Raw genomic sequence first — 27,873 nt, forward strand, 5'->3', positions numbered from 1 at the left:
AAGCTTCAAGCTGTTATAAATGTACATTATTTATGGCGTTAGTCTCTCTGTGAAAGTTTTTTTTTAATAACAGAGCGCGCGCATGCTTCCTTCATCAGACTTGCACAGGACGCACGGCCATTAGATTAGACTGATCAGATTAGGGTGAACGCGCGCTATGTTATAATACCTTTTTGCCAATTTTGCGATTTCAAAGAAAACCAAAGCACGATCAAAACCGCTTTTTTTATGAAGGAGCTTGGTTTCTCCTGATACAAATGACCGGAAAGTTAGACTAAATCCGACATTTGTGTTCAGGTGATATTTTTGCCATATTCAAAGATTGCTATAGTATATAGTCCGGCAACAATTAGCTACGATTGAACTAAACTCAATTCCATTTATTCACATACATACACAGTAACAAAAATTCACCTAAGAAAACGAGTAGAGGTTTTTCATACCGGCTCGCAACTAAAAATATTCAGCGAGGAGTTCTATATTTGTAAACCAACTTTGAAATACATTACAACGAAATTTGTTTTGTGTGTTAAACGATTCAAAGACCTGGAGGCGAGAAAAATATCATGTCATTAAATTTAAAATCGTTTCTTTCGAGGTAATTTTCTGCAGCCGATTCAGTGGCAGAAAGTGATCTCTCTCGACTTGCCAATAGAGTCTAGGGTTTGCTGCGTTCGCTTGTGTTACTCCCTTTCATCGTTTACATGGTCTTGTCACACAAAACAACTTTAAATTAATGTTTAGAATTCAGCAGGTCGTTGGCAGTTTTATGTGACAGCTCAAACATCCCTTGCGAAAAACTTTTCATTCAATTTGATGTCGCCGATGAGAAGTTTCAATAATTTTACTAAAAGATCCCTTTGATTTTTAACGTGTTTCAAATTTGAATCGCTTTTTTTGTTTTGTTTTGTTTTTTTGTTTTTTACTGATGCTAAATAAATCAATGAGCAGTTACTATCTCACGAACCAAATCGGACATTTTCAGCTACATTGTTAATATCTAACAAAACTCTGCGCACAGAAACAACTTAACTTCTCCTTTGTCGTGCTAATATTATTGGTCTATAGAAGAGAAAGAAAACAACGAAAACCGAGCTAGTTATAAGGTACATGGCGCAAAATACCGGCGTGCGAATGCTGGGAACAGCTCTGTCAATATTCTACAAAAAATACAGAATGCCCCCATGCAACAGACTCTCGGTTAAGAAGTGATCAAAGAGGGAACTTGCTGCGTTTTCCATTTCCTTTTACAAAATTTTCTCTATTTCTTTTTACCTTCACGTTTCGCAGGGTATAATCCTTTTGGTTTTTACAAATACACGAACTCTAACCGAATGCTAATTCATTCGCAGAAAATTAAAGCTATAAAGCCACGAACGATAGATTGCAAAAACAATCCGAGAGGTAATTGGGTCTCACGTAACATTTCAATCCACTAAGGCAGCATTTGTCAGCCACAGCTTAGTAATGACAACAAATTAAATATTTCGAAAACAATAAACCTCTGCAATAAAAAGAAACTCTTTATGAGATCTAAGCAAATTCAAAAAAATTTTCTTGCGTATTTTGAGCTGGTTAAGGATTAGCTACTATATTGGAGTGCTTCCTCCCTTACCCCATTTCCCCATAGATATTATTGTTGAGTTGTTTAATTAACTCGTAGGAGCAATGGGTTGAAGCATTTTAATGCTTTTAAAAAACAACAAAGATTATCCGGACATGAATGCCTTGTTTTAATATTTGATCCTTCTTCTTAAAAAGATTGTAACCATATTTGATATGCAGGAGCACATTCGGTTCTGATTATAAATAAGATAATCGTTGCTCCAGCGCACCGCAACGCATTTGTACGGCTTTCTCTGAGAGCTAGCAATGGAACAGCTGTGCCAAATATTAATTTTTTCAATTATCTTTATACATGCCACAAAATGGAGCTTGAGATTGCTGCGTTGCTGAGGTCATTTCTTTAACGTACCCACAAAAAACAACAACATTTTTATGAATAATTCTTTTAATTTTCACAAACAACTAACCTCCTATTCATACACCATAAACTCTTCACCTACTGATAGTAACTGGTACAGACTTGGGAACCCATTCACCTGGGATTTCATCGCAAAGGTTACTAGTGAAACTGTTGAAACTAAACAGAACTGCAACGCATCCCTGCGGATGGTCTCGTTGATTTTGCAGAAACGCTTTCAGCCGATTTTTTATGACTCACACTCTGTATGATCTCATACAATTCCTGTCATGTCGACAACCTAATCTTTTTCAGCCGTCTTTACACTGGAAAGAATAAAATGAAAATGGGAAGAATAAAATGAATAAAATGAATTTGGTAACCGTATTTACAATGTAACCGGTCTCTTTCACGCAGTCTTTAGCACGGTCTAAGTGTAGCAATATTACAGAAAGGCCATCATTTAGTATACGATTTCAAATAGTTTTTGTCTTATATGCAGGTTTCCATAAACTGGAGTATTTACATAATCAATGCGCCGTTTTAGGCTTCCAACAAGTTTCGTGGTAAAAAAAAAAAAAAAAAAAAAACGACAACAACTCTTTTCCATTTACGGCCAGTTAATATAAGTTGTCCCTAATGTAATTTACAAATCCTCCGTAAACAAAGTCAGCAAAGTCAGTTTTTTTAAGTCAGGAAGTGTCCGTAATTGACATAATCTTCCTTTGTGATGTGTTTTCCTCCTTCGCCTCCTCCTCCTTCAGCTGCTAATGTGGGAGCACTTCTTCACTTTTTCTTCCTCGCCATCGTCTTCTTGTCCACTTTTGTATTCTTGATCAGTTTCTTCTTTCCTTCTGTCTCATACTTGCTCCTCCCCTTCCTCTTGTTCGTCTTCTTTTTTCATCTCCTTGGTCTTGTTCAATGACCCTCAGACAGATAAACTCAGACCCGGAGCTAGTAGCACGTTTCCTAAGACTGGTAATTCCAGTTGTCATTCGAAGACTACTGGTACCAGCTCGGGCAGTAATGATTTCTTTAAGACCGCTTCGGTAGTTCTTACTAAAACAAAAACAGATGAATGGGTTGATGGCACTCCACGAATAAGCCATGAAGCGTGAAACAAACGGAATCACGGTTTGAAATGCGCAGATAGGTGGATTCTGCCAATGCCACAAGAAAATTCTAAGAAAGATTAAGACAAACATTGGACCTATACATACAGCATAAGCTGTTAGTATGGCTACTGATAAACGGATAATGTGTGTATTCTTTTGATATGAACCGGATCGCCCGCTTATGGACATACTTTTCCTTTGTTTGGCCTCCGTTTTAAAGTCGAAGCTATTGTGCAGTACAAGACGGCGAAGACACACATTGGTACCAAGTAGAAAGTAATGAATACTGCCGTGAGATATCTCTTGTGAATTTCCACATGGTTAGCACCCCAGCGCTGCTTACAATGATATGAATTTCCATCGGGTATCAGTTTGAAAGTGTAAAAGTAAGGTGCATGAACAGCAATAGCCACAATCCAGGTACAAGAAATGCAGATAAAACGCACTTTGGACGAGATTAGTTTTATCTGCAACGGGAACACAACAGCTATGAACCTGTCTACTGATATCAGCAGAAGGCTTTGGACGGAGACCATCAAAGAAACATCAGGGAGAAAGTAACAAAGCTTGCATAAGATGTTCCCAAGCACCAAAGGGGTATCGACCATAAAAGCAGTGGAACCTGAAATAATACGTACAACATTCATCTGCATGATTGTCAAGGGAGTGAAGAGATCGGACACGGCCATGTTGAGAACATAATAATTAATCGACCTTCGCAGTTGCTTGTTCTTGCAGATGACAAAGATTACAAGGGCATTTCCGACCAGGGATACAACGAGAATGGTGAAATAGCCCAGGACCATAAGTACCGTTTCTGTCATGGAGTCTGCGAAAATGCAACTTTCGTCGGTACTGTTGGGAGATCCACTCGTTGTAGATGAGTTGTTGAACGGCAATGTCGAGCTCGAGTTTTCAGACATGATTGTGTTACTTGCTCTTTGACGACGAGAGATCTGATGAATTCCTCCCTTGAATAACGGTGCTCAGTTTTGTTTCACCAGTTAGCAGATAAACAAGTGACTTTACTTTGCGCTGACTTTCAGAGTATATCGGCGACAAAACTGACCGTGGGGTTTTGGTTTTATCGACGACGGAAAAGTAATATCATTGACTAAACATTATAGTGGTTGAAATTTAAGATGTCTTTCAATGACATTTTCACTTTGGTGTTGTGTCAACATGACATTAATATTTTCTTTTGATTGGCTTAATTGCGGTTATTCGAATTCTTTGTTTTAACATACTACTCTCAGAGTATAGGCTATGGTGGATGTTTATAACGTTGAAGTTTGTGGATGGTCGAATCATAAGTCTTGGGTACTTAAATAAGTGTTTTTGTCGAAATAATGTTTAATGGGTTTTTGGAGTGAAAGAAGTAATTAAGTTTCATGACAAGGAAACTAATATTGCGAAAACGTTTTTTTTTTTTTTAACTCATATTATATACTTAACATCTGCGAGAAGGGGAAGTGAAAGGTCTGCATATATTAAAAAAATAGATATTTTTGTCGAAACACACTAAGAAATATTTCTTTGGGAACAGAGGAAGTTCCTCTTCTTGTATAAAACCAAGCAATAAAGTCATTTTGCGTGGCTTTTCTAAGCGGATCTGTAGACTGGAGGCGCCAAAATTTTGACTGAGGGCCGGAAAGTTGGACTAAATCCGACAACTCTGTTCCGTGTTCTTTTCCAAAAAAGACTAATAAAATATGCCATTTTCGAATTGCTTTGAACCTCATTATGAAAGCGAGGCTTACTGCAAAGTTTTTGTTACGAAAATTAGTGCAAACAAAACTCGTTTTCATATGAAAAGTTTTGCACTTAGCCTCGCTTTTATAGTGAGGTTCACAGCAGCTCGGAAGTACCCTATTTCCTAGGGGACGCTGAGAAAGTTTATCTATTTGAATAAAAACAACCGATAAGGTCATTTTCCGTGGTTTTTCTAGGAGGATCTGTGGACTGGAGGCGACGAACTTTAATCAAAAACGGAAACATTAGCTCAGTATATAATTCAGCAGCCATAAGACAGTGTGTGTGTATGCCTGTGTAGATCCAAAGAGGTCTCTTTTGAAGTCGATTTTCGTTTTTCTCTTTTAGATTTCAGTCTGTACTAATTCTGCGTTTCCAAACACACTAAACTCCCCAAGATAACGGGGGAACATTGAAATGTAGCTAGAAACCTGCTTGGATATAAATTTTGAACTAAATTAAGAAACATTTGAGGAGTTTGAAGCGAATGGTATCCAAGAAATGACATTTTCTCCTTGTTTCATGAAGACGGCGAAACATCATATTTCTATCCTTGATCTTTGCTTGTTCAAATGAACATTTGAAATAAAACATATTTATTTACATTACGTGGTGGATTTTGTTGTAGGAATACAATGGCGAAAGCAATTGTTGATGAAGAACAGAGTAATTTGTTTAGAACCAACTTACAACAACAGTTTTCCAGAATGTGTGAATTAAGAGAGCCACAATTCTCGTCAGATGTGCACTTTTCAGGTTAAAGTTTGTTTAATGATTAAACTTAACAGATGAAATTTACATCTTGCCTGAAAAAAAAAAAAAAAAAAAAAAAAAAAAAAAACTGCTAACAACGTGGCTGTCACATAAAACTGTCAACGACCTGCTGAATTCTAGTTGCTTTTGTAATAAGGCCATGTAAAGGAATGAAAGGGAGTAACCAAAGCGAATGTAGAACCCCTTCGCCTCTATCAGCGCACGTCGGCGAAGCCATTTGGTGGGTCCAGAAAGCATGAGGATACATACTATATGCCTCTGAATCCTACAGGATTATTTCTCAAAAGAAATAACATAAGTTTGAAATAAAATGAGATATAATTTTTCCGCGTCTAAGTCTTTGAATCGTTGAAAACACGCAAACAAATTATGCTGTAATGTATTTCACACTTAAGTTAAAAAATAAGAGGCTCCTCGGTGAATAACTCAAGTTGTTAGCCGGTATGGAAACCCGTCTACACATTTGTTTCCTCCGGTGATTGTTTTATTTTATTTCATTTATTTATTTTTTCTGTACATGTATGTGAATAAATGGAATTGAATTCAGTTCAACCGTAGCCAATTGTTGACTACATACGATAGCAAATACTGGAAAAGTATCTCCGGGACACAACTGCCGGATTTCGTCCAACTTCACGGCCATCAGTAGAAGGCGAAACGAAGTTTGTTCATAAAAACGGTTTTGATCGTGCTCTGGTTTTCTTTGAAATCACAAAATTGGTATGAATGTAATATTCTGATCTGTCAATTTTGCGACTACCACGGAAATTGGTGGCAACACGAGGGTTGGGAAATTTACAAACACTGATTATCGGAATTCTTCAAAAGATAACTTAATTTGTCTCTGACAGCTTAAAACGACTGCAACCCAATATTTTTAAAATAAAATTAATGCACAACACGTTTGCCGTATTTTAAAAGCATTTTTACCTCACACGTTTTGGTTATTTAGTGAGAATATTATAATTTTCTGTCTTTGTAGTTAGGACATTTAGTTCTTGGAATATATATTTTTTTCTATAATAAAATGAATGAACATCGGATAAGTAACCCTAACGTGCCCTGAGCCTTTTGTTCAATAAATATTTAATTTTTAGCCAGAACTTGATAGTTAATGTCTCGCCATGCATTTTATTAGGTGTCCTTGTCTTGTCTTATGTGTTTACAAATGATACGATTATTGCACGTTTATTACAAAACCATTAAACGATAATGGATTTACGCTTTTTCTAACGTTCAGTTATTAAACCTGACGGTGGAATCAAATCTTTGCGCTCTTTTGGTATCCAAAAGGCAAAACTAGTGAATTAAAAATAAAATACAAAATTAGATATCTACACGCATAATGTTACCCGAAAGAACACAACTTTGCGCTTAGCAGCCATATGACAGTGGATACATCTGCCACTTGATTATAGTTACTCCGTCAGAATCTTATACTGCATGGTCTACAGAAGAATAAATTATCAGTTTCTTGTTATATTCTGATGATCACGTTTCCCAAAAGATAACAGCGCCATTAAGTTCCAAATGTCTCGCGAATGTCACTGTCTTGTGTTTCGTTTCTATCTTTAATTTCTCAAAGCTGCTTTCCATAGGAGCGCCATGTGTACCGTCAGAAGTGGTAGTGAGATACGATCAGTAAACTTCCAACTTGGACATCTGCTATAACCTTTCAATTTCTCCCCTCCCAGAAAGCAACAAGCCGCCACCTGTATCCCTTGCCCCCCAAAACACTACCATGCTGCATAAAACGCAGTTTAGCTCTGTTTTGCTGTATGTGTGGCATACGAATCCAAGAATACGCCCGGTGGATACTTAGCCTTACAAAGTTTCATAAGTGGAGTCGCCGCCATTGGCCCTGATTCACCGCACTGCTACCCCGTGTGTTAGAGGGCCAAGTGCTTTATGGCCTTGGTCTTAAACCCAGCAAATGTCTCTGAGCTTTGTCGGGTAAAGGCAACAACAACAACGATAAAAACAACAGTAACTTTTTTCTAATAATAAAATGAGAAAAAAGAAAAGGTGGAATCCACTTGCGATCCAACTAGTCGCGGGGGGCGCAACGGAAACAAACATACCTGTTACAATAAAAGAATAAGTACAAAATATTAATCCACAAACTCTATGGGCAATCTGGTGTATAGTACAGTGGTCTCATTTAGCTTAGGCATTTTTTTTTTTTACTTTTTTTTAACCGAACGCCAAAACACTGATCAGCAGGACGCCTTCACTGACTGTCGAATGACAATTACTGGGAAATTTGTTCAAAATCTACATATGTCTATACAAATAATTTCAAATGAAAATGTTGCCTAATGTTTTTACGACTGCAAAAGACTGTTGTTAGACCAGAACGGTAGCCTTTGCATAAAGCCCCTACACTGAGTCACGCTTCTGTAAATGCTCATTAAATCGACGTTTGATACATACACTTTTGTACACCTTTCCTACTACTTGCCGGTTGAAATGTCCGTGGTTTTAGGCCATTTGCTTTGTATAACTAAAACGCGACATGCAAATTAAATAAAATACCTTGCAGCTTACCGAGGCAAGTACTGCGAAAGTGGTCAATCACTGAAAGTTTCCCCAACTGATCTGATTAGTAAAATCTCCTGAAACAACGGTTTCTGACCAATGGTTTGAAGCGCCGCAGCTCAAAAATTGATATAAATAGAATTCCAAGCAATCGTAATCAGTAAACAAACAATCAATTCCACTATTGTCACTTGGTTTCTGCGTCCTTCTGTTTAATTTCAGACAAAATTAAAGTTACAACGTTTCACAGCGTCTGCTCAAAAATTAAAAAAAATTAGTTGCTTGGTGGAAGTCGCAGCAGGCGATTGACTCGCGTAATTCCGAAAAGAAAAATGCTTACTTCGTATTATGCTATGCTATTTTTATCGGTATATGACCCATGATATGACTGTTTCCAAAGTGAATACAACCTCTCAAATTAAAGTAAGTTCCTTGACATGACCATTCCTTGTTATCATTCGTCTTCCACTTCCTATATCTGACCTTCCTCCCCCCATTCCTTCTTCAGCACTTCTTCTTCGTCAGATCGTCGCTCTGTCCTTACCTCGGTACTTTCTTGATAATCTTCTTTCCTTTCTTGTCGGAGTTCCTCTTGCTCATCCTTTTTTTCGTCTTGTTTTTCATCATCATCTTCTTCTTCCTTTTCAATGAGCCGTAGACAGATACGCTCAGTGCCTGAACTAGTAGCACGTTTCCTAAGCGTCGTAGTTCCTGTCGTCGTTCGAAGTTTTGTGGCACCAGATCGGGCAGTAATTATTCCTTTAAGACCGTTTTGGTAGTTCTTGCTAAACGTAAAACAGATACATGGATTGATGGCACTCCCCGAATACGCCATGAAAAGTGAAACAAACGGAATAACGGTTTTAAATGCGCAAAAAGGTGGATCCCGCTAATGCCACATGAAAGTTCTAATAAACACGAAGACAAACTGTGGAGCTATACAAAAGGCATAAGCAGTTAATATGGCTACTGATAACCTGATTGATACTTGATGTGAACCGGATCTATAGCTTGTGGACATACTTTTCCTTCGTTTGTGCCGCCGTTTTAAAGACCAAGCTATTGTGCAGTACAAGACGACTAACACAAAAATTGGTACTAAGTAGAAGGTAATGAATACTGCCGTCACGTATCTTGGATGGATTTTATCATGGTTAGCACCCCAGCGTTTCAAGCATTTATATGAATTTCAATCGGGTATCAGTTTGAAAGTGTTAAAGTAAGGTGCATGAACAGCAATGGCCACAATCCAGGTACAAGAAATGCAGATAAAACGCACTTTGGGGGAGATTAGTTTTATCTGCAATGGAAAGACAACAGCTATGAACCTGTCGACTGAAATCAACCGAAGGCTTTGGATGGAGACCATCAAAGAAACATCTGGGAGAAAGTAGCAAAGCTTGCATAAGATGTTCCCAAGCACCAAAGGTGTATCGACCATAAAGGCAGTGGAACCTGAAATAATATGTACAATATGGCCCGGCATGATTGTCAAGAGAGTGAAGAGATCGGACACGGCCATGTTGAGAACATAATAATTGATCGATCTTCGAAGCTGCTTATTCTTGTAAAACACCAGAATTACAAGAGAATTTCCAACCAGAGACACTAAGACAATGATGAAATAGGCAAGAGCCATGAGTACCTTTTCTGCATTGGAGTCGGCGAGAAAACAATGTTCGTCAGTACTGTTGGGAGGTCCATCTGTTGAGGATGAGCTGTTGTACGGAAATGTCGAGCTCGAGTTTCCAGACATGATTTTGTGCTCTTAGAAGACGAGAGATCTGTTGGATTCTTCTCTTGAATAATGCTGTATAGTATATTTTCAAAAATTTCTTTAACCGAAACAAAAAGAATGGTTGAATTTTAAGTCTTGGGTATTTGAATGAGAGTTCTTGGATAATATTTAATGTGTTTCTTGTATTAAAAGTAATAAATAAGTTTGATTATAAGGATTTAACATTGTGACAACTGTATAAATTTAACATCTGCGTGATGGGGAAGTGAAAGCTATATGCATATATTTGCTAAAATTACTTTTGTTGAAACACACTAACAAAGAGAGATATGTCCAGAAATGCAGGCAATGACGAAAATGGCGAATTTGACGATATTTTGCCAAAGACCAAAATTAAGGCGAATGAGCTCGAGACAAGGGTACCAACAAAGTAGCGAATTCGACGAATATGTGGCAAGATTTCGTCAATGGCTGGCCTCCATGTGTTTAGCTAATTTGCATGCACTTGGCACTTTGACAAAATTTTGCCAAATTTGTTACATTCGCCAAAATCGTCAAATCCACCAACATGGCAGGCTTCCATGTGTTTAGCTTATTTGCATTAATTTGGGAATTTGGCGAAATTTTGCAAAATTCGTCACCGTTATGACTGTGGCAAGGTTTCGTCAAAATTGCCAAATTCGCCATTGCCTGTATTTCTGGACATAAGTGAACAAAGAGTCCTTTGGGAACAGAGGAAGTTCCTCTTTTTGTATAAAATTAGCGATAAGGTCATCTTCCTTTTTTTTCTTTTTTAAGTGGATCTGTAGACTGGAGGCCCGAATTTTGAAGTGACGGCCGGACAGTTGGACTAAATCCGACCATCGTGTTTTGGGGATATTTTTTACTCGAATTGCTATCCAACATAGTCAACAATAGGCTACGACCGAACTAAATTCACTTCCTTTTGTTCACGTACATACACGCTTGTGGAGTGAGGAGTCTTTATTTGTAAACTGCTAAGTGTGAAATGCATCACAGCACAATTTTTTCTTCATATTAAACAACTAGAGAGTATATCATGTCGTTTGAAATTTTTTCTTTTAGACAATAGTCTGCAGGATTCAGTGGCATATATTATGTTTTTCGACCCAATAAGTGGCTGGCGAAGGGTCCAAAGTTTGATACTTTCGCCTAAGTTACTTTCTTGTACCGTTTACATGGTCTTGTGAAAAAACAATTTTCTATCGTTTACATGGTCTTGTGAAAAAACAATTAACTTTGCATTTTAGAATTTTTTTTAAAATTTAGAACATAGGAGGTCGTAGGCAGTTTTAGTTGACAGTCTCGCTGTTAGGCAAGGCAATATGTAAATTTCATCTGGAAAGTTAAAGAAAAAGCCAAACTTAAACGAGAGGTTTTGTTACACTTCTTTCTTTCTTTTTTTTTTTTATTTTATTATAAATATTATTATTATTATTATTATTATTATTATTATTATTATTATTATTATTATTATTATTATTATTATTATTATTATTATTATTATTATTATTATTATTATTATTATTATGATTGGCAATTTGAGCCTCAAAAGGTCTTGGAATGTTTTTAACTTAACTGTTATATTATCTCAATAAACTTATGAGGACGTCATGACCTGACCTATCATTTAGGGTTAATGGGACAATAGAGACGGATGTTTTACATGCACTTTATCCGTAATTATACTGTTTATTTCAAAAACAGCTAGTGAAAATAAATGTGTTCTAAACTGATTCTCAGCCTTGGAAATGTTCTTAGTATGAAAAGCTTGTGATGGTATTTAATATACATGAGCACATTCCCTTCTGATGATAGGGTATTCGCTGCTCCAGCCTAGTAAAGGCGAGGGTGATTCTCCCCTCTGCAACTTTTAACCAATAACGTTTTTTTTTTTTTAATCTTTAAGCAGACGCTGTAAAACGTCTTTATTTATTTGTTGTACAAAAGAATCAATTGAAAATAGTGGAATGATTTTCTTGTTTGTTTACTGATTACGGTGGCTTGGAATTCTTATTCTGTCAATTTGAAAGCTACACTCCGCTACAGTGCTTCATGTCTCGTTATCTTGTGTATCGCAAAACTATAATTTTCAGACGCCAATTTGGCTTTCTCAGAGGGAAAACACACCTTTTCGAAACAATAAGCTAAAAGAAAAACCGCTAAGGAATACTCGACAGTTTCAACAGCGGAAATCCGATGATTAACGGCGAAGAAATTGTACTTCTGGGAGAAATTGTCGTTTTATCCAGCCGACGAGCGAGCGGACATCTCAGATCACTATTTAAGCCACCGACTTTCTATGTAATGTTCGGGTACTTGTGGGAATCTAATTCACAAGAAATTACAGGTTTCATTGTGAATTTATACTTATATACTTTTCTAATTCACCGATTCTTCAGTATTTTGCGAAATTTTTAAAAACTGTGCTCCGACGGTTCGACAAATTCACTTCATGAATGGAGTTCCTTCAAATCGCTTGCGCGTTATCGTCTCAGATTAAAAATTGTACGTCTTTGCATCTTAAAGCAAAGACTTACCTGAATAAATTTTTCATTTAGGAGAGCTTAGTTGTCAATTTTCTTTCTAGTTTCATTGATAAAACGTGACAACTGCGTAAATATTGTGTAAACAAGCACATGTCCTCGCGAGCGGAAACTGAATTCTCCCTTCGTAACGCGAGGATCATAAATTATTTTCAAGTTCGTTTTTTTGGAAAATTTTTAAATGGCAACCAGTGTATTCTAATCGATAATTAGAAACTTTAACTATTTTAGACCAAAGGGGTATTGCTTTTTTTACCCTGTAAGTTGTGTGTTTTTACTGAACATGGGGTTGTTTTTTACCACTTTGCACATTGGATGAATGCTTGGTAAACCTCTGGTCAACCTACAATCAACGGGTTAAACTACCGTGTTGATGAGCAGTTACTATCCCACGAACCAAATCGGACATTTTCAGCTACATTGTTAATATGTAACAAAACTCTGCGCACAAGAACAACTCAACTTCTCCTTTGAAGTGCTAATACTATTGGTCTATAGAAGAGAAAGAAAAGAACGAAAACCGAGCTAGCTATAAGGTACTTGTCGCAAAATACCGGCGTGCGAATGCTGGGAACAGCTCTGTCAATATTATACGAAAAATGCAGATTGTTGCATGCAACACTGACACTCGGTTAAGAAGTGATCAAAGAGGAAATTTGCAGCGTTTTCCATTTCCTTTTACAAAATTTTCTCTATTTCTTTTTGCCTTCCAAATACACGAACTCTAACCGAATGCTAATTCAATGGTAGAAAATTAAAGTTATAAAGCCACAAGCGATTGAAAAAAGCAATCCGAGATGTAATTCGGTCTCACGTAACATTTTAATCCACTAAGGAAGCATTTGTCAGCCACAGCTTAGTAATGACTACAAATTAAATATTTCGAACGCAATAAACGTTGGCAACAAAAAGAAACTCTATCGGAAGATCTTACTGAGAAAATTTAAATATTTTCACTCCCGTATTATGAGCCGGTTGAGGTTACAGATGTCCGTAATGTCCTTTACACATCCTAGAAAGGCCAACGCCGACGCCAACGCATTGTCAAGGTCCTTGAAACGAACTTTTATTGCTATTCCTCTTCCAACTCCTACTCCAGCTGTTTCTCCTCCACTTGTTCTTCAGTTCTTTATTGACGTCAGATCAACTTTCTGCCCTCATTTCTATTGTTAAAAATTTTCTCTTTTCTTTCTCAGAATTCTTCTTGCCCTTCTTTTTGTTCGTCTTGTTTTAGCTCTTTCTGGCCTTCTTCAATGACATTCAGACAGAAACGCTCAGTGCCTGAACTAGTAGTACGTTTCTTGAGGGTCGCAGTTCCTGTTGTAATTCCAAGATTAGTGGCACCAGATCGGCCAGTAATTATTCTTTTAAGACCGCTTCGGTAGTTCTTACTAAAAGAAAAACAGATACATGGGTTGATGGCACTCCACGAATGTACCATGAAGAGTGAAACAAACGAAATCACGGTTTGAAATGCGCAGATAGGTGGAGCTTGCCAATGCCACAAGAAAATTCTAATAAAGATAAAGACAATGTGTGGCCCTATACATACAGCATAGGCTGTTAGTATGGCTACAGACAAACGGATGTGCGTACTGTTTTGATATGAACCGGATCGACCGCTTGTGGACATTTTTTTCCTTTGTTTGTGCCTCCTTTTCAAAGTCCAAGCAATTTTGCAGTACAAGACGGCGAAGACACACATTGGAACCAGGTAGAAAGTAATAGATACTGCCGTGAGATACCTCTTGTGAATTTCCACATGGTTAGCACCCCAGCGCTGCAAGCAATTATATGAATTGCCATTGGGTATCAGTTTGAAAGTGTAAAAGTAAGGTGCATGAACAGCAATAGCCACAATCCAGGTACAAGAAATGCAGATAAAACGCACTTTGGACGAGATAAGTTTTATCTGCAACGGGAAGACAACAGCTATGAACCTGTCTACTGAAATCAACAGAAGGCTTTGGATAGAGACCATCACAGAAACATCAGGGAGAAAGTAACAAAGCTTGCATAAGATGTTCCCAAGCACCAAAGGGGTATCGACCATAAAGGTAGTGGAACCTGAAATAATATGTACAATATTGACCGGCATGATTGTCAAGGGAGTGAAGAGATCGGACACGGCCATGTTGAAAACATAATAATTAATCGACCTTTGCAGTTGTTTGTTCTTGCAGATGACAAAGATTACAAGGACATTTCCAACCAGAGATACTAGGAGAATGATGAAATAGGCAACAACCATGAGTACCGTTTCTACATTGGAGTCTGCGAAAATGCAACCTTCGTCGGTACTGTTGGGAGGTCCATCCGTTTGGGATGAGCTGTTGTACTGAAATGTCCAGCTCGAGTTTTCAGACATGATTGTGTTGCTTTCTCTTAGACGTTGGGAGAGCTGATGGATTTTTCTCTTGAATGATGGTTCTTACAGTATGTTTCACCAGTTGGTTGATATACAAGTGAGTTTGCTTTGTACTGAGTTTCATGATCAGCGTCTTCTGGAGTCAAAACTGTCCGTGGGTTGTCGGTTGTCGGAGAAGTTGATAGTATAATGGTCTCAATTTTACATGTCCTTGCTGTCTTACAATGCACTTGTCAATGTCGCATTTTTTCAATGTGCCTGTCTTTTTATTTATCTTTATCGCGGTTAATTAATTCTTCCTTTAAACATACTGCTATCAGTGTATAATCCTTCTGATAAGCTGCGCAGGATGTTTATAACTTTGATTGTGTTTGATGTCTGTGGATGATCAAATTTTAACTCCTGGGTATTCAAAAGTGATAGTTCTTGACAGGAGATTATTAAGTTTCTTTCATTGAGTTTCTTTAATTTATTACCAGAAATCTAACATAACTAATCGCAACTTTTTTCAATTTAACAGCTGACGGAAAAGTATAAGCACGGGATATATTTTCAAAATTTACTTTTGCCGAAACAGGTTAAGAAATATTCCTTAGTGAATAGAGGACGTTTCTATTTATTCTGCATGGTTCTTCTAAGAGGATCTGTAGCCTGGAGACGCCCAATTTTGACAGATGGTCGCGAAGTTGAACTAAACTCGAAAATATTGTGTTCCTGGGATAATTTTGTTCCATTTGCTATCGTAGATAGTCAACGATTGATCACGATTAAACAAATTAAATTCAATTCCATTGATAAAGTCAACAACTGGGTACGATTGATCCAAATTCAATTATTTTTATTCACATACATGCACAATAAAAACTCACCTGCTGCTGATTCGTATATATAGGAGCCGGGTAATTTTTCCATTTTTGGTAACGGTTGAAAAGGAAAAATATAAAGGACACAAACGGGCGGAATCAAGTTTTTCGTAACAAAGGGTATCGATTTTGCTTTGCTCTTCTTTGAAATAATTAAAGCAAAAAATAATAATAAAAACAAAAACAAAAACAAAAAAAAACAAAAAAAAGGCGAAGAACTGGCAAATATGTAATATTTCGATCTGTCATTTTTTTTTTTTTTTGACCGAATCAGATGGCCACGGAAGTTGGTGGCAATGCGAGGGCTGAGAAATTTATGAAGACTGATTCATGAAATTCTTTCAATTTTGACTAAATTAGTCTCTGGCAACTTTAAACAACTACAACCTTATAATTTGAATGCAAAATTAATGTACAACACGTTTGCCGACCCTGCAAGGAATTTTACCTCACACATGATGGTTCTTTAGGTGGAATAGTAAAACATTCCGTCTTTATAGTTTGGATAGTCAGCTCTTCGATTTAGTTTCTTTTTTTAATAATAAAAGTAATGAACATTAGACAATGCAAATTAACAGTGTGCCTTAACAATTGGCGTCAAAATGTTGAAGCACTGTTTCCTTCAAGCGTCTTCCTCCCTCTCCCTCCCGGAAAAGACGGAAGCGGTGACAACGACGCGCCGGTTTGCCCAACTAACATTAAACCAGTAACTTGCGATCAGGCGTTCTCTTTATTTCGGGGGAGCGCGAAAGTGTGGTAGCGCGAGAGTCGGCGGTCGGGAGCAGGAAGAGAAAAAAGAACGCCTGATACAATTACTGCACGAGTCGTCTGCCGCCCCATGTTTGCTTACGTCATGTTATCTTGTGTCATGCTTTATATGTAAGACAATCAGATTTTACCGGAAATGAATTCATCTTGGAAGGCGCTAACCCTCAAAATTCTAAAAATATTTTTGAACTTATAATATTATGCCACAAAAAAATCTATGATTTTAAATGCCCAATTCTAAAATTTCTAAAAATACACAATGGCATTCTCTAAGCCGAAAAGAGCTGAGCTCTCTAAATCATTTTTTTTCCCAAACTTTTATGCTTAAATCGAGGAGACAGTCAACCTCGTGTTTCAACGTCGTTATAAATGCTTCAGCTTCATTCCAAGTGAGCGTAAAAAACTTCAGCTCGAATGTCGACATTATCATGCTGTATTAACCTTACCAGGTTGCAACTGTGTGAAACTTCAACGACTACCAAACCTTCGTCTGGTGAAGATTGCCACACCGTAACACTTTTCTCCATCGATCACTCAGCCATTGTTCAGCATTGCCGTAAACAATGTCGACGTTCCCTGTCCCAATTTCTCTGTCGACCTCGACGAATTCCCCAATTGTGGCAGCAATGATTCCACAATCCTCCCTTTTAATATTTTCGACTTGTTTAATTTTCGTATGTACTCCAGGGGACTCAATACAACAACAGATGTTTTGAAACCACTAGAAGGATGCAATTTTTCATCCTGACTTTTGGAATCGACTGGTATATGACACTCTTGCCAAATCCCATTCGAAGTACGGCTAAAACATCTTCTTCTAAGTAAACGATCCTTCGGATGCATCCTGTCTGCTCATCCTTTAACGATTTGTGGATAAAGTGTTCAGGAGACGAAGTAAAACAGCGAAAAAATCCCTGTTGTATCTCCCTCGGCGACCGCCATAATTTTGAAATTACACTGGAAGTCAAACATGTAATCATGTTACCAATTGGAATGTGGCTTAAAGAATCTTTTGTTATTTCGATCAATTATATAAAAATCCAGAATTTGGACAAGCGGCAGACGACTCGTGCAGTAATTGTATCAGGCGCTCCTTTTTTCTTCCTTTCTCCCGACCGCCGTCTGAAAAAGGAGAAAGAACGCCTGATCGTAGGTTATAAACCGGCGGAAAGCGGAGCAGTGTTTCAACGCCTCTGAGAGTCGTTGTAGTTCAATAAACAGTACCAAATGTTTTTAGAACTGTACCTTACGCGGTGGATATATGGAAGTCTCGAAGTAGTAAGGTTCTTGCTGAGTTATGCGCCGGAATTTATGTTGAAATTCGGAGTCTGAGCCAATAGGTTTTTGCTTATCTTTTCAAGCGGCAACAGGTGATTAATCATATTATTCAGATGTTTCGCGAAGCTAATTTTGGGATAAATACATTGGTGTAGGCTTCAACAATTATTATTACTAATTTGAAAACTTTTATTCAGTTACAGCTCGCAATACTACCAAAACAGAGTGCATTGCTGTACTAGAAAAGTCGAATTACTATTGTTAAGTTCTTCACAACACTGTTTTAATTTGTTGTAAATAATAAGAAATCAGTGAAACTATACAGTAAGCAATCCTGTCTTTTGAAATCTGGCCGGGTTACAGTCATTCATCGTTTACATGGTCTTGTCAAAAAACAAAACAGTTTTATCTGACAGCTCAGACATCTCCCGCGAAAAAGGTTTGATTCGATTTGATGTCACTGATGAGAAATTTCAATAATTTTACTGAAAAAGCCGTTTCATTTACCAATGTTGAAAGAATCGAAGAATAACAGTTACCTCCCCCGCGAACCTAATTAAGTCGGGCATTTTCAGTTTAATTGAAAAGGTGTAACAAAATTCTGCGCACAGGAACAACTCAACTTCTCCTTTGTAGTGCTAATATTATTGGTTTATAGAAGAGAAAGCCGAAATCAACGAAAACCGAGCTAGTTATAAGGTACATGTCGCAAAATACCGGCGTGCAAATGCTGGGAACAGCACTATCATGCAACAGACACTCGGTTAAAAAGTGATCAAAGAGGGAACTTGCTGTGTTTTCCATTTCCTTTTACAAATTTCCTGTATTCCTTTATGCCTTCACGTTTCGAGGGGTATAATCCTTTTGCTTCTCACAAATACACGATCTCTAACCGAATGCATATTCATTCGTAGAAAATTAAAGCTGTAAAGCCACGAACGATTGCAAAAACAATCCGAGATGTAATTCGGTCTCATGTAATATTTCAATCCACTAAGGCAGCATTTGTCATGACTACAAATTAATTATTTCGAACGCAATAAACTTCTACAACAAAAAGAAACTCTTTATGAGATCTATCGAAAGATCTTACTAAGCAAATTCAAATATTTTCTCTCACGTATTTTGAGCTGGTTAAGGATTCGCATGTCCTGTGTGTCTTTTACAATTCCTAAATGAAGGAAACCTAGTAGCAGCAACGCCATTTTTTTACATTACAAATGAAGTTCCAGTAGGACTACTCATAACGCATTATCAAGGTCCTTGAAACGATCATTCCTTGTTATCCCATCCAACTCCTACTACAGCTCTTTCTCTTTCACTTCTTCTTCTTCAGTCCTCCGTTGACGTCAGATCGTCCTCCTGCCCTCATTTCTCAGTATTCTTAAACATTTTCACACTTTCTGTGTTTCCCGGGACAAATTGAAAACATTTCAAAGCTTACGCAAGACTCGCAAAGTAATTTCAAGTACAACTGTTAAGAAATGGAGAACAATTTTCCAAATTTTGTTGTGGGTTTGCCTATCTCATCACCCCTAAGCCCGAGGGGAAAAAAGCAAAAGAAACATTGCAAGGCCGTTTGCCGTGTTTTGGCTGTCAAATTTGCATCAAATGCTTTTTCTCTGAGACGTTCTCAGCGTAAAATTCTACTATTACTATTACTATTACTATTGCCACCAAAAACCTTCAAAAATCTGGATTCGCAAGCTTGTGCTATGATTCCTGACCAGCAAAACTTCACAAGGCTCGATGAGCGATTTAACCATGTCCTCACACTGCCAAATCGGGCAGGTTCACGTCACTTAAGAGCCGTCATCTGTAAATATCGACTATCGTCGTTTGGACGACAAAAAATGAAATCCCTCAAACTTTCTCAGAAAAATGGTCTATATAAGTGATTCACATAAATATAACTTTCAGCTCAGTTCGATTCGTATTTTAGCTATAGTGCGACCATCTTGGTTTTACCGCTCTGAGAGGGCTTTCAGAGGCCATTTTAGGCCACACTTTTAAGAATTTGCCGTACAAAGAAAGCATCACAAATCCGAACAAAATCTCATTACTCAAGACAAGCAAATGTTTGTTGTTGTGTTGAGAAGCTTTTTTGGGAATTTGATCGAAATCTGATTTTTTTTACAAAATTTTTTAATTTCTTCCCTATTGAACTACTCTTCAAGTGCCAAAAAAATGGCCGAGTTTAAAGGAAAATATCGCTAAAAGTACATTAGTTGGCATCCTAAAACAGCATCCCGGTTAAAGAGCAATGTCTCGTCTGTAAGAATATGTAATAAAAGTTTTGGGCAGTTAAAAAGAGAAAATTATAGAAGAAGAAGTTTTAGGGACCGATCGTTATTACGTCCTAGGGGGGGGAGAAGTTAAATCGACTAGAAACTTCTCCATATCGCTACTTTTCTTTAGAACGGCAAAGATCTTGCACGTAATAGGTTGAGTAATGACATAGAGAGGCAAACTGTGTATTCCATCAAGCAGTTTATCTCTGAAGGCTTGTTTATATGGGCCAAAAAAAAAAAATGACTAAAAGACGAATAGAGATGGTAGGCTTGTTCAAAATTTATATATCCAAATTCATACATCAAATGATCCTGTACTGCTCTCAAACCCCGAGCTGCGTTGACTTTCTGTGTACCTACTTTTGACGACTGAAGAATAGACTTCAGCAATAACAAGACATCGTTATTATCAAGACATCGAAGAGATGATCTAAGGTACGTTCCCTTATTTGAATTTAGCCTAACTTCTAATCGTTTCTCTTCCCAGTTCAGATTCAGAGCTAGCGATAGGGGGGGGGGGGGGGGGGGGTAAAATTTTTAAACTGTCATGGCAGTGGGGGGTAAATCTTTTGTTTGAAATTTGTTTCTTTTTTTTTTGGGGGGGGGGGGGGGTTAAAATTTTCATACACTTGATTTTTTAGAAAACCACCGCCCCCCCCCCCCCCCCCCTCCCCTAGGACGTAATAAACGATCAGTCCCTTAACTGTACTTTTGTCAACGAACACCGCCTTCATAATTAGCATAACAACATGAAAATAACGATTTACTAAGAAAATAATGATAAATTCCACTTACCTCGTGAAATATCGAGAACTGGATATTTGAAAATATATCAAAGTATAGTTTCAGTCGGATACAGCCGCATTTTCGATGATTTGTTGTGCGAAATCACTGTAATACACCGCAGCCGTTTAAACTGAGTTGAATAGGCCATTTTACAGTTGTGTGCTTAGTGACTTGTCCTTGGATTGTAAGCGAGGCTGGGGGTGACCTTGTCTTCATACAAACCTCACTGCTTTTCATATGTAGATCATGTTGTTCTTATGCTAATTAGTTTGCATTTACATATGAAAAAAGTGAGGACTGTATCAAAACAAGGTCACCCCCAGCCTCGCTTCCAATCCAAGGCCAGGTCACTAAACACAAAACTGTAAAATGGCCTATTCTTCAAAGTCCGTCAGGACAACCATCGGCCGAAAAAATTGCCCTCCGCCCCATAAGCTGCCGTGTGCAAGATGTCAAATATTTCTTTGTTATTCTTAATGACCAAAAACTCTTTCAGCAACCATTTAAATCCTGCTTTGAACTGGAGATTCTCGTCAACAAATCGTTTATGTTCCGTTGACCTTCCGCCGTGATTAAACAATGAGATTGCGTTACAGAAACGCGCGCACATCCAGATGGGTTTGGGTGGGAGTGGGGAGGAAACAAAAATGGAACAGGTGCTAAATAAACAAAGGGCCATCCAAGATTACTGTCAAAGCTATTTTATGCATTTCTGGTACTAAATGGGAGACTGCTGTCCCAGAATAATGTGGAGTATGATAAGCCATGTAGCGCTCTATTTCTTTGGTTAGGGCGTGGGAGGGGAGGGGGGGGGGTAAAATTTTCAAACTGGCATTGCAGTGGGGGGTAAATCTTTTGTTTGAAAAAAAATTTTTTTTTTTGGGGGGGGGGGTAAAATTTTCATACACTTGATTTTTTAGAAAACCACCCCCCCCCCCCCCCTTCCCTAGGACGTAATAAACGATCAGTCCCTTAACTGTACTTTTGTCAACAAACACTGCCTTCGTAAGTAGGATAACAACATGAAAATAACGATTTACTAAGAAAATAATGATAAATTCCACTAACCTCGTGAAATATTGAGAACTGGATATTTGAAAATATATCAAATTATAGTTTCAGTCGGATACAGCCGCATTTTCGATGATTTGTTGTGCGAAATCACTGTAATACACCGCAGCCGTTTAAACTGAGTTGAATTCTTCAAAGTCCGTCAGGACAACCATCGGCCGAAAAAATTGCCCTCCGCCCCATAAGCTGCCGTGTGCAAGATGTCAAATATTTCTTTGTTATTCTTAATGACCAAAAACTCTTTCAGCAACCATTTAAATCCTGCTTTGAACTGGAGATTCTCGTCAACAAATCGTTTATGTTCCGTTGATCTTCCGCCGTGATTAAACAATGAGATTGCGTTACAGAAACGCGCGCACATCCAGACGGGCTGGGGTGGGGGTGGGGAGGAAACAAAAATGGAACAGGTGCTAAATAAAAAAAGGGCCATTCAAGATTACTGTCAAAGCTATTTTATGCATTTCTGGTACTAAATGGGAAACTGCTGTCCCAGAATAATGTGGAGTATGATAAGCCATAGTGCTCTATTTCTTTGGTTAGGGCGTGGGAAGGGAGGGGGGGGGGGGGGGGGGCTGTCAAGTAAAACCTTAATTTACAGCATCAGTTGATCGTTGCTCTTCTGTTTAGATTTCATACATGATGTTGTTTAATGATTCTCGCCAAGAAAATTTTTATGTTCTGTTGACCTTTCGCCATGATTAAACAATGAGATTACATTATAGAAACGCGCGCACATCCGGGTTGGGGTGGAGGTGGGGAGGAAATAAAAATGTCACGGATCTTAGCTTGTAAGATGCGGCGAGAGCATTAGCCATTCTTCGCCTTTTTGGGGCTATAAATTAAACACCTGTCTCGGAATAATGGAACATGACTAGTGACTTTGGGGAAAGTTGAGAAATATGAGTAGGTTATAATTTTTTTCGGGCGCCTTCCATTCAACAAAAAAAACCGGTTCAAGATTTCGGAATTTTTGCTGGTCAAATGGAACGGGTCCTTGAACTTGTGAATCACGTGAGGAGGCACACGAGGGATACTGGGCTATTTGAAAATGGTGGACTTTTTGAATGTTTTCGCGGCTTTAGAGGAAGATGATGCCGAGTTAACTATTCTGTTATCGACAGCGAAGACGATTTAATCCTTGTGGCGGCAGTTTCCTTGTCCCCAAACAGCGGCAACAGAGGCCCCATTTACTGTTTCTCCAAATAACTCTAACAAAAAAAAATTAAAGTCAGTGTTTTAGTTTGCTTCCGGGTATCACGTTTGTTTACAAAAATGGCGGGAATAAATCAGAATATCGATGAGCAACGTTTGAGGAGATTCAGTTGGCAAAGCAACAAAACATAGCTACTGTTTAAACCTACCGTTGCTGGTCGTAGGTAAGTGACATTCGTGGTTTAAGAAAACGTCGAAAATCTCAGACAAAAAACCACAAAGCCATTTTGTTTGCGGCACTTTCGGCTCACGTGACGTTCGCGCTCGGCCGGGGAGACTAAATCCGACACTCATCGCGAATGAAACACAGAAAATTCGGTAATTTCGGGAATTCCGGAAAGAAGAGTAAGCTCAAAAGGTAGTCCTAAATTTTCGAAAATTCTTTCCGGAACTTTTCCCGTTCCATTGGATTTCTGACCGGAAATCTCGGAAATTTTGACTGAATGGAAAGCGCCTCTGGTTTCTGGCGTACTAGGAAGTACCCTATGTAAAGTCATGGTCTCTCATTTAGATGGGTACCTTTTCCAGCGAGTTCAAATATTTTGTGGTAGATCTAGGGGCAAAAATGGACTTCTGGAACTTTCGTCGACAATTCGTTTCATGTTTTTTTTCCTTCTCCCACTGTGATCAAATTGCCCTGCGGAAACGCGAAGCCGATCATTAAGTAGATTTATATAATGACTACATTAAATTAAATTTCATAGGTGTGGCTACTTTTCATTTTATTTCGTGTTTAATATTTTAAGTCGTTTGGGTCGCAAAAGAGAACCATAGAAATATAATGTGTCAATCAAAACGTATTGTTTCCAGTTTTAATATGCACATTCTTTTCGTGACACGCGTAAAACGAATGGTTTAGTAGCCGCACTTTTAATAGCCTGCGAACGCAGACGTATTTCCGGCTGTCGCTTCACTCCGCCGAAAAATAACGTCTGCGAAAACGAACCCACAAACGATTTCCATGACGTCATTCTTTTTGAACCAATCACAATTTGGTTCAGAAAAGTCCAGAACTAAACACGCGTGTCTAGCGTGAGGCACACGAGTACGCGTGTAAAAAAAATGGCGGACGATGTTGAGTCTTGTGTGCAGTTGGCGTTTAGAAAAGTTTGTGAAAGATTTGGAATACAGAAGCTCAATCAACAACAAGAAGAGGCCATAAGATGCATCGTTCTGGATAATAAGGATGTTTTCGTGAATTTACCTACTGGATTTGGAAAGTCAATGATATTTCAGGGATTACCCGAAGTGTTTGCTTCGCTGGAGCCAGCATGTGAGAGAAATATAGTAATCGTGGTTTCGCCATTAGTTAGCCTAATGAAAGACCAAGTAAGTCGATTAACCTCGCTTGGAATAAGTGCTATTTGTCTGAGCGATATAATCACTGAATCGCAGAGGAAAGCAGTGGAAAATGGCCAGTATTCTATTGTTTACGGATCGCCAGAAACATGGTTGGGCGATGAAAGGTGGCGTAAAATGGTCTCAAGCGACAGTTACAAGAAGTCCGTACGAGTTGTGGCTATTGATGAAGCTCATATAATATCCCATTGGTAAGTTATACAGGGACTTTTACTTGACTTATTGCCTCCTCCAAATGGAACGAAATGAACAATTGTGAAATGAGCATCTTTCAGAATGTCTCAGATCGAGATTTTCTTTTGTTTTGTTGTTTACCTGAAATCACGCTTCTTAAGTATATCTAGGTCATGCTTTACTTGGTTGTTTTTCCTCGTACTTTTTTTGAATTAATATTATGTCAATTTCAGACAATGAAATGAAATTGTTGTTGAGTGCATGCAAATTATTTTGATAACATGACATCTCCTTTAAATTCAGAAGGTGATGCATGCAGTACATTCGTTTATTTGTTGAAATTGTTATTTTCACCGTGATTTATGGGAAGGGTCATGCGAATGTATTTATGCTTTATATATTCCTGGCCTCTACCCTGTTGCAGTTTATTATTTTTATGCCAATGTCTACAACACACAACTATATAATGGCTCTTACTTGGTGTACTGGACACAGATGGCGTAAAATAATAGAAACAATGTTGGACCAAATACACAAGCAATGGTTCAACAATGTGCTTCATTTGCATCCAGTACCCAAAGGAGTCCAACTTATGTGGTTTTCATATTTTTGTAGGGGTACATCAAAATCAAATAAACATGCAGCCTTCAGAGTGTGGTTTTCAAGACTTAATGAGTTCAGGTCCCTGCTTTTGGAAGTTCCTTTCGTTGCCCTTACAGTGACAGCTACCACAGACACAAGGGAGAGATCACTGGAAAAACTGAATTTTCTAGCTGGCTAATATTTCGTTTAAGCTTACATGTTTATACAAGTATATTTTCCATTCTAGGGGAAAGTCAAAAACGAACAAACATGCAGCTTTTCGAGTTTGGTTTTCGCATTTGCACGAGTTCCGGTCCCTTCTTCCAAGAACCCCATTCATTGCATTTACTGCCACGGCCACAAAGGATACCAGGGGCACAATATTTAAAGTGCTGCTAATGGATGGTTCCCACATTATTCATGAAAACCCAAACAAAGAAAACATAGCCTATGTTGTACCATACATGGGGAAAAATGCTAGCCTTACAGAGTATTTCTCCTGGATAGCCGATGAGTTGAAAGACTGTGGCTCAGCGGCAACCAGAACCATCATTTACACGCAAACTATCAAACAATGTGCTGTTGTGTACTCAACACTGAAGACCCTCCTTGGGGACAAAATCTATAGCTCAGAAGAAAGAGATCCAAAGGCTGTGTTGCTAATTGCTAGAAATGCTACACTTTTGCACCCCACAGTCAAACAAGGACCACACCCTTGCATCCTTCCAGAGTGATCACGGACCTATTCGCGTTCTATAACATAGCGTGCGTGCATCCTAATCTAATTACTATTGGCGTCATCATGGTACATTTCTCAACATACGCACAGCCATGCGTCCATTGGATGACATGTGCAAGTCAGATAGGGGAAGCATGCGTGCACTATGTTATGAAAAATGTTTTACTGAGAGACAACACCATAAAAAATGTATATTCATAAGAGCTTGTCAAAGTTTAATGAAACGTTTAGATTAAACCGATATGAGAAATCACTTTCTCTTTTCTTCTTTTTACAGATAATTTTGTAATTAATCAGGAAACAAAACCTGTTTTCCAAATCTTTACTTTATTTTAGCTATGCTATAAAAGAATTGCTTCATGCTTTTAGCTGTGCATATATCGAGTTAAGGATGCACTTGGGAAGTTTGGAGAGCACTCAAGAAGCTAGAGTTGCTCTCGGCTACACCTCCCGCAACTCTTACGCCTCTTTCGTGCTCTCCAAACTTTCCCGCGTGCATCCATAACTCGATATACGCACGCTAAGCATGAACCAATTTTTAATTAGTTGCAACAATTGCTTTTGGCACTTATTGCATTTACGGCCCTTAAAAAGTGTGAAAAGAATGCAATATGCTTGAAGTTATTCTGAAAATATTCTGAAATTAAAAGTTCTGTATGACCCCTGGTTAATGTTTGAAATGTGGTTTCACACAACATTTAAAAGCATTTTTTCATTTGCAGCTGCAATAGAATGTGTAGTTCCAAAAATTATCCATACCTTTCCCATGGGATGGATTTTTCCTTAGACCCCCCCCCCCCCCCCTCCCTCACCTCTCTGGAAATTCCAGTCAAGCTTCATACATTTACTTACATATTTGGGCCTTTGAGAACCCCCACCCCTCCGGAATTTCCAATCCCTTCTGTGGGGGGAGTATGGACATTTTCTGGAACTACACAATAGATTACTCTAACAAGAACGTTTGCATGCTGGTAGTTAAGATTACAGTTACTTAATATTGGTTTTGGCTTAGCGTATGTGGCTGAACACAGTTTTTGATACTTCTGACATGTGTTATTTCCATAGAAACAATCCGATAACTGTGCTATAAACATGCCTTTAATTAAACAGGTTTTGTATGTTTGCTGAGAATCTTGCTACATCATGTAATATATTACTCCCATAATTTATCTGAAACAAACTTGTAAACAATGTTCTTGTGTTAACACTCTTCCAGTGATATTTTTCCCACAACTTTTTAGATCTCCTTTGTTAAAGGAAAACTGGATTATTGTTCTTTAAATTTCCACTGTTAAATTTTAGTTGTTTTGAAATAATCCACCTTGTTTCCTGAAGTGTATTCCTGCCAAATGTTAATCAGAACTTTTGTGAGTGGTTCTTGACAAATATGTACATTTCTGAGAAAGCCATCACATTCAATGTCAATTTTTCACCACCTATGCATTGCATTTAAGGGGTTCTCATGTTGATTACTAGTCTCCTTCGCAGCCGTTATTAGGGTCGTCATGCAACGCTCCTCCCCGCTAGTTTTAATGCGTATTAAACGCGTTTAAAACGCGTATTTGGAGGAGCGTTGCGTGACGACCTTAAATAACGGCTGCGAAGGAGACTAGTTGATTACAAGAGACCATTAAAATACAGTGTAGCTAGATTTGCATCTTGACTGCTTGTGACATACCATTCTATGAAAGGGTTTCAACTTACAATTATTTATTTTGTCATTTTATACCACACGTAGAGCCTGTTGTAACCCTTTAAGCCCTATGAGTGATCAGCATGAATGCTTTGTAAAACATGGTTCACACAAGATGAATTTGGTGGATATTTAAACAACCTCTCCCCTCCTCTTCTGTAGGAAATGAATAGGGGCAACAAGTGAGAATTCAAATCTTGATCGTAGGGTTTAAAGGGTTAAACGAATATATCATCAACTGC

At 38.2% G+C, this 27,873-nt stretch overlaps 2 protein-coding genes and 1 pseudogene across 2 annotated transcripts; 1 reads left to right on the plus strand and 2 right to left on the minus strand.

The window, feature by feature from the left end:
• Positions 1-1,869: 1,869 nt before the first annotated feature.
• LOC146477837 (neuropeptide FF receptor 2-like) lies at positions 1,870-4,363 on the minus strand (annotated as a pseudogene).
• A 9,276-nt stretch (positions 4,364-13,639) lies between these two features.
• Positions 13,640-14,815, minus strand: LOC146477838 (galanin receptor type 1-like). Its single transcript, XM_085112998.1, has one exon. It carries the CDS (start codon positions 14,813-14,815, stop codon positions 13,640-13,642), a length of 1,176 nt encoding a protein of 391 aa, XP_084969124.1.
• Positions 14,816-23,987: 9,172 nt separating this feature from the next.
• Positions 23,988-27,063, plus strand: LOC146477839 (uncharacterized). Its single transcript, XM_085112933.1, has 2 exons — positions 23,988-24,634; positions 25,233-27,063. Exons 1-2 carry the CDS (start codon positions 24,147-24,149, stop codon positions 25,396-25,398), a joined length of 654 nt encoding a protein of 217 aa, XP_084969059.1. The 5' UTR covers positions 23,988-24,146; the 3' UTR covers positions 25,399-27,063.
• The last annotated feature ends 810 nt before the right edge of the window (positions 27,064-27,873 follow it).

The sequence above is a fragment of the Pavona decussata genome, unplaced genomic scaffold (assembly GCF_977016875.1).
Source record: "Pavona decussata unplaced genomic scaffold, jaPavDecu1.1 SCAFFOLD_68, whole genome shotgun sequence".
Taxonomy (NCBI): Eukaryota; Metazoa; Cnidaria; class Anthozoa; order Scleractinia; family Agariciidae; genus Pavona; species Pavona decussata.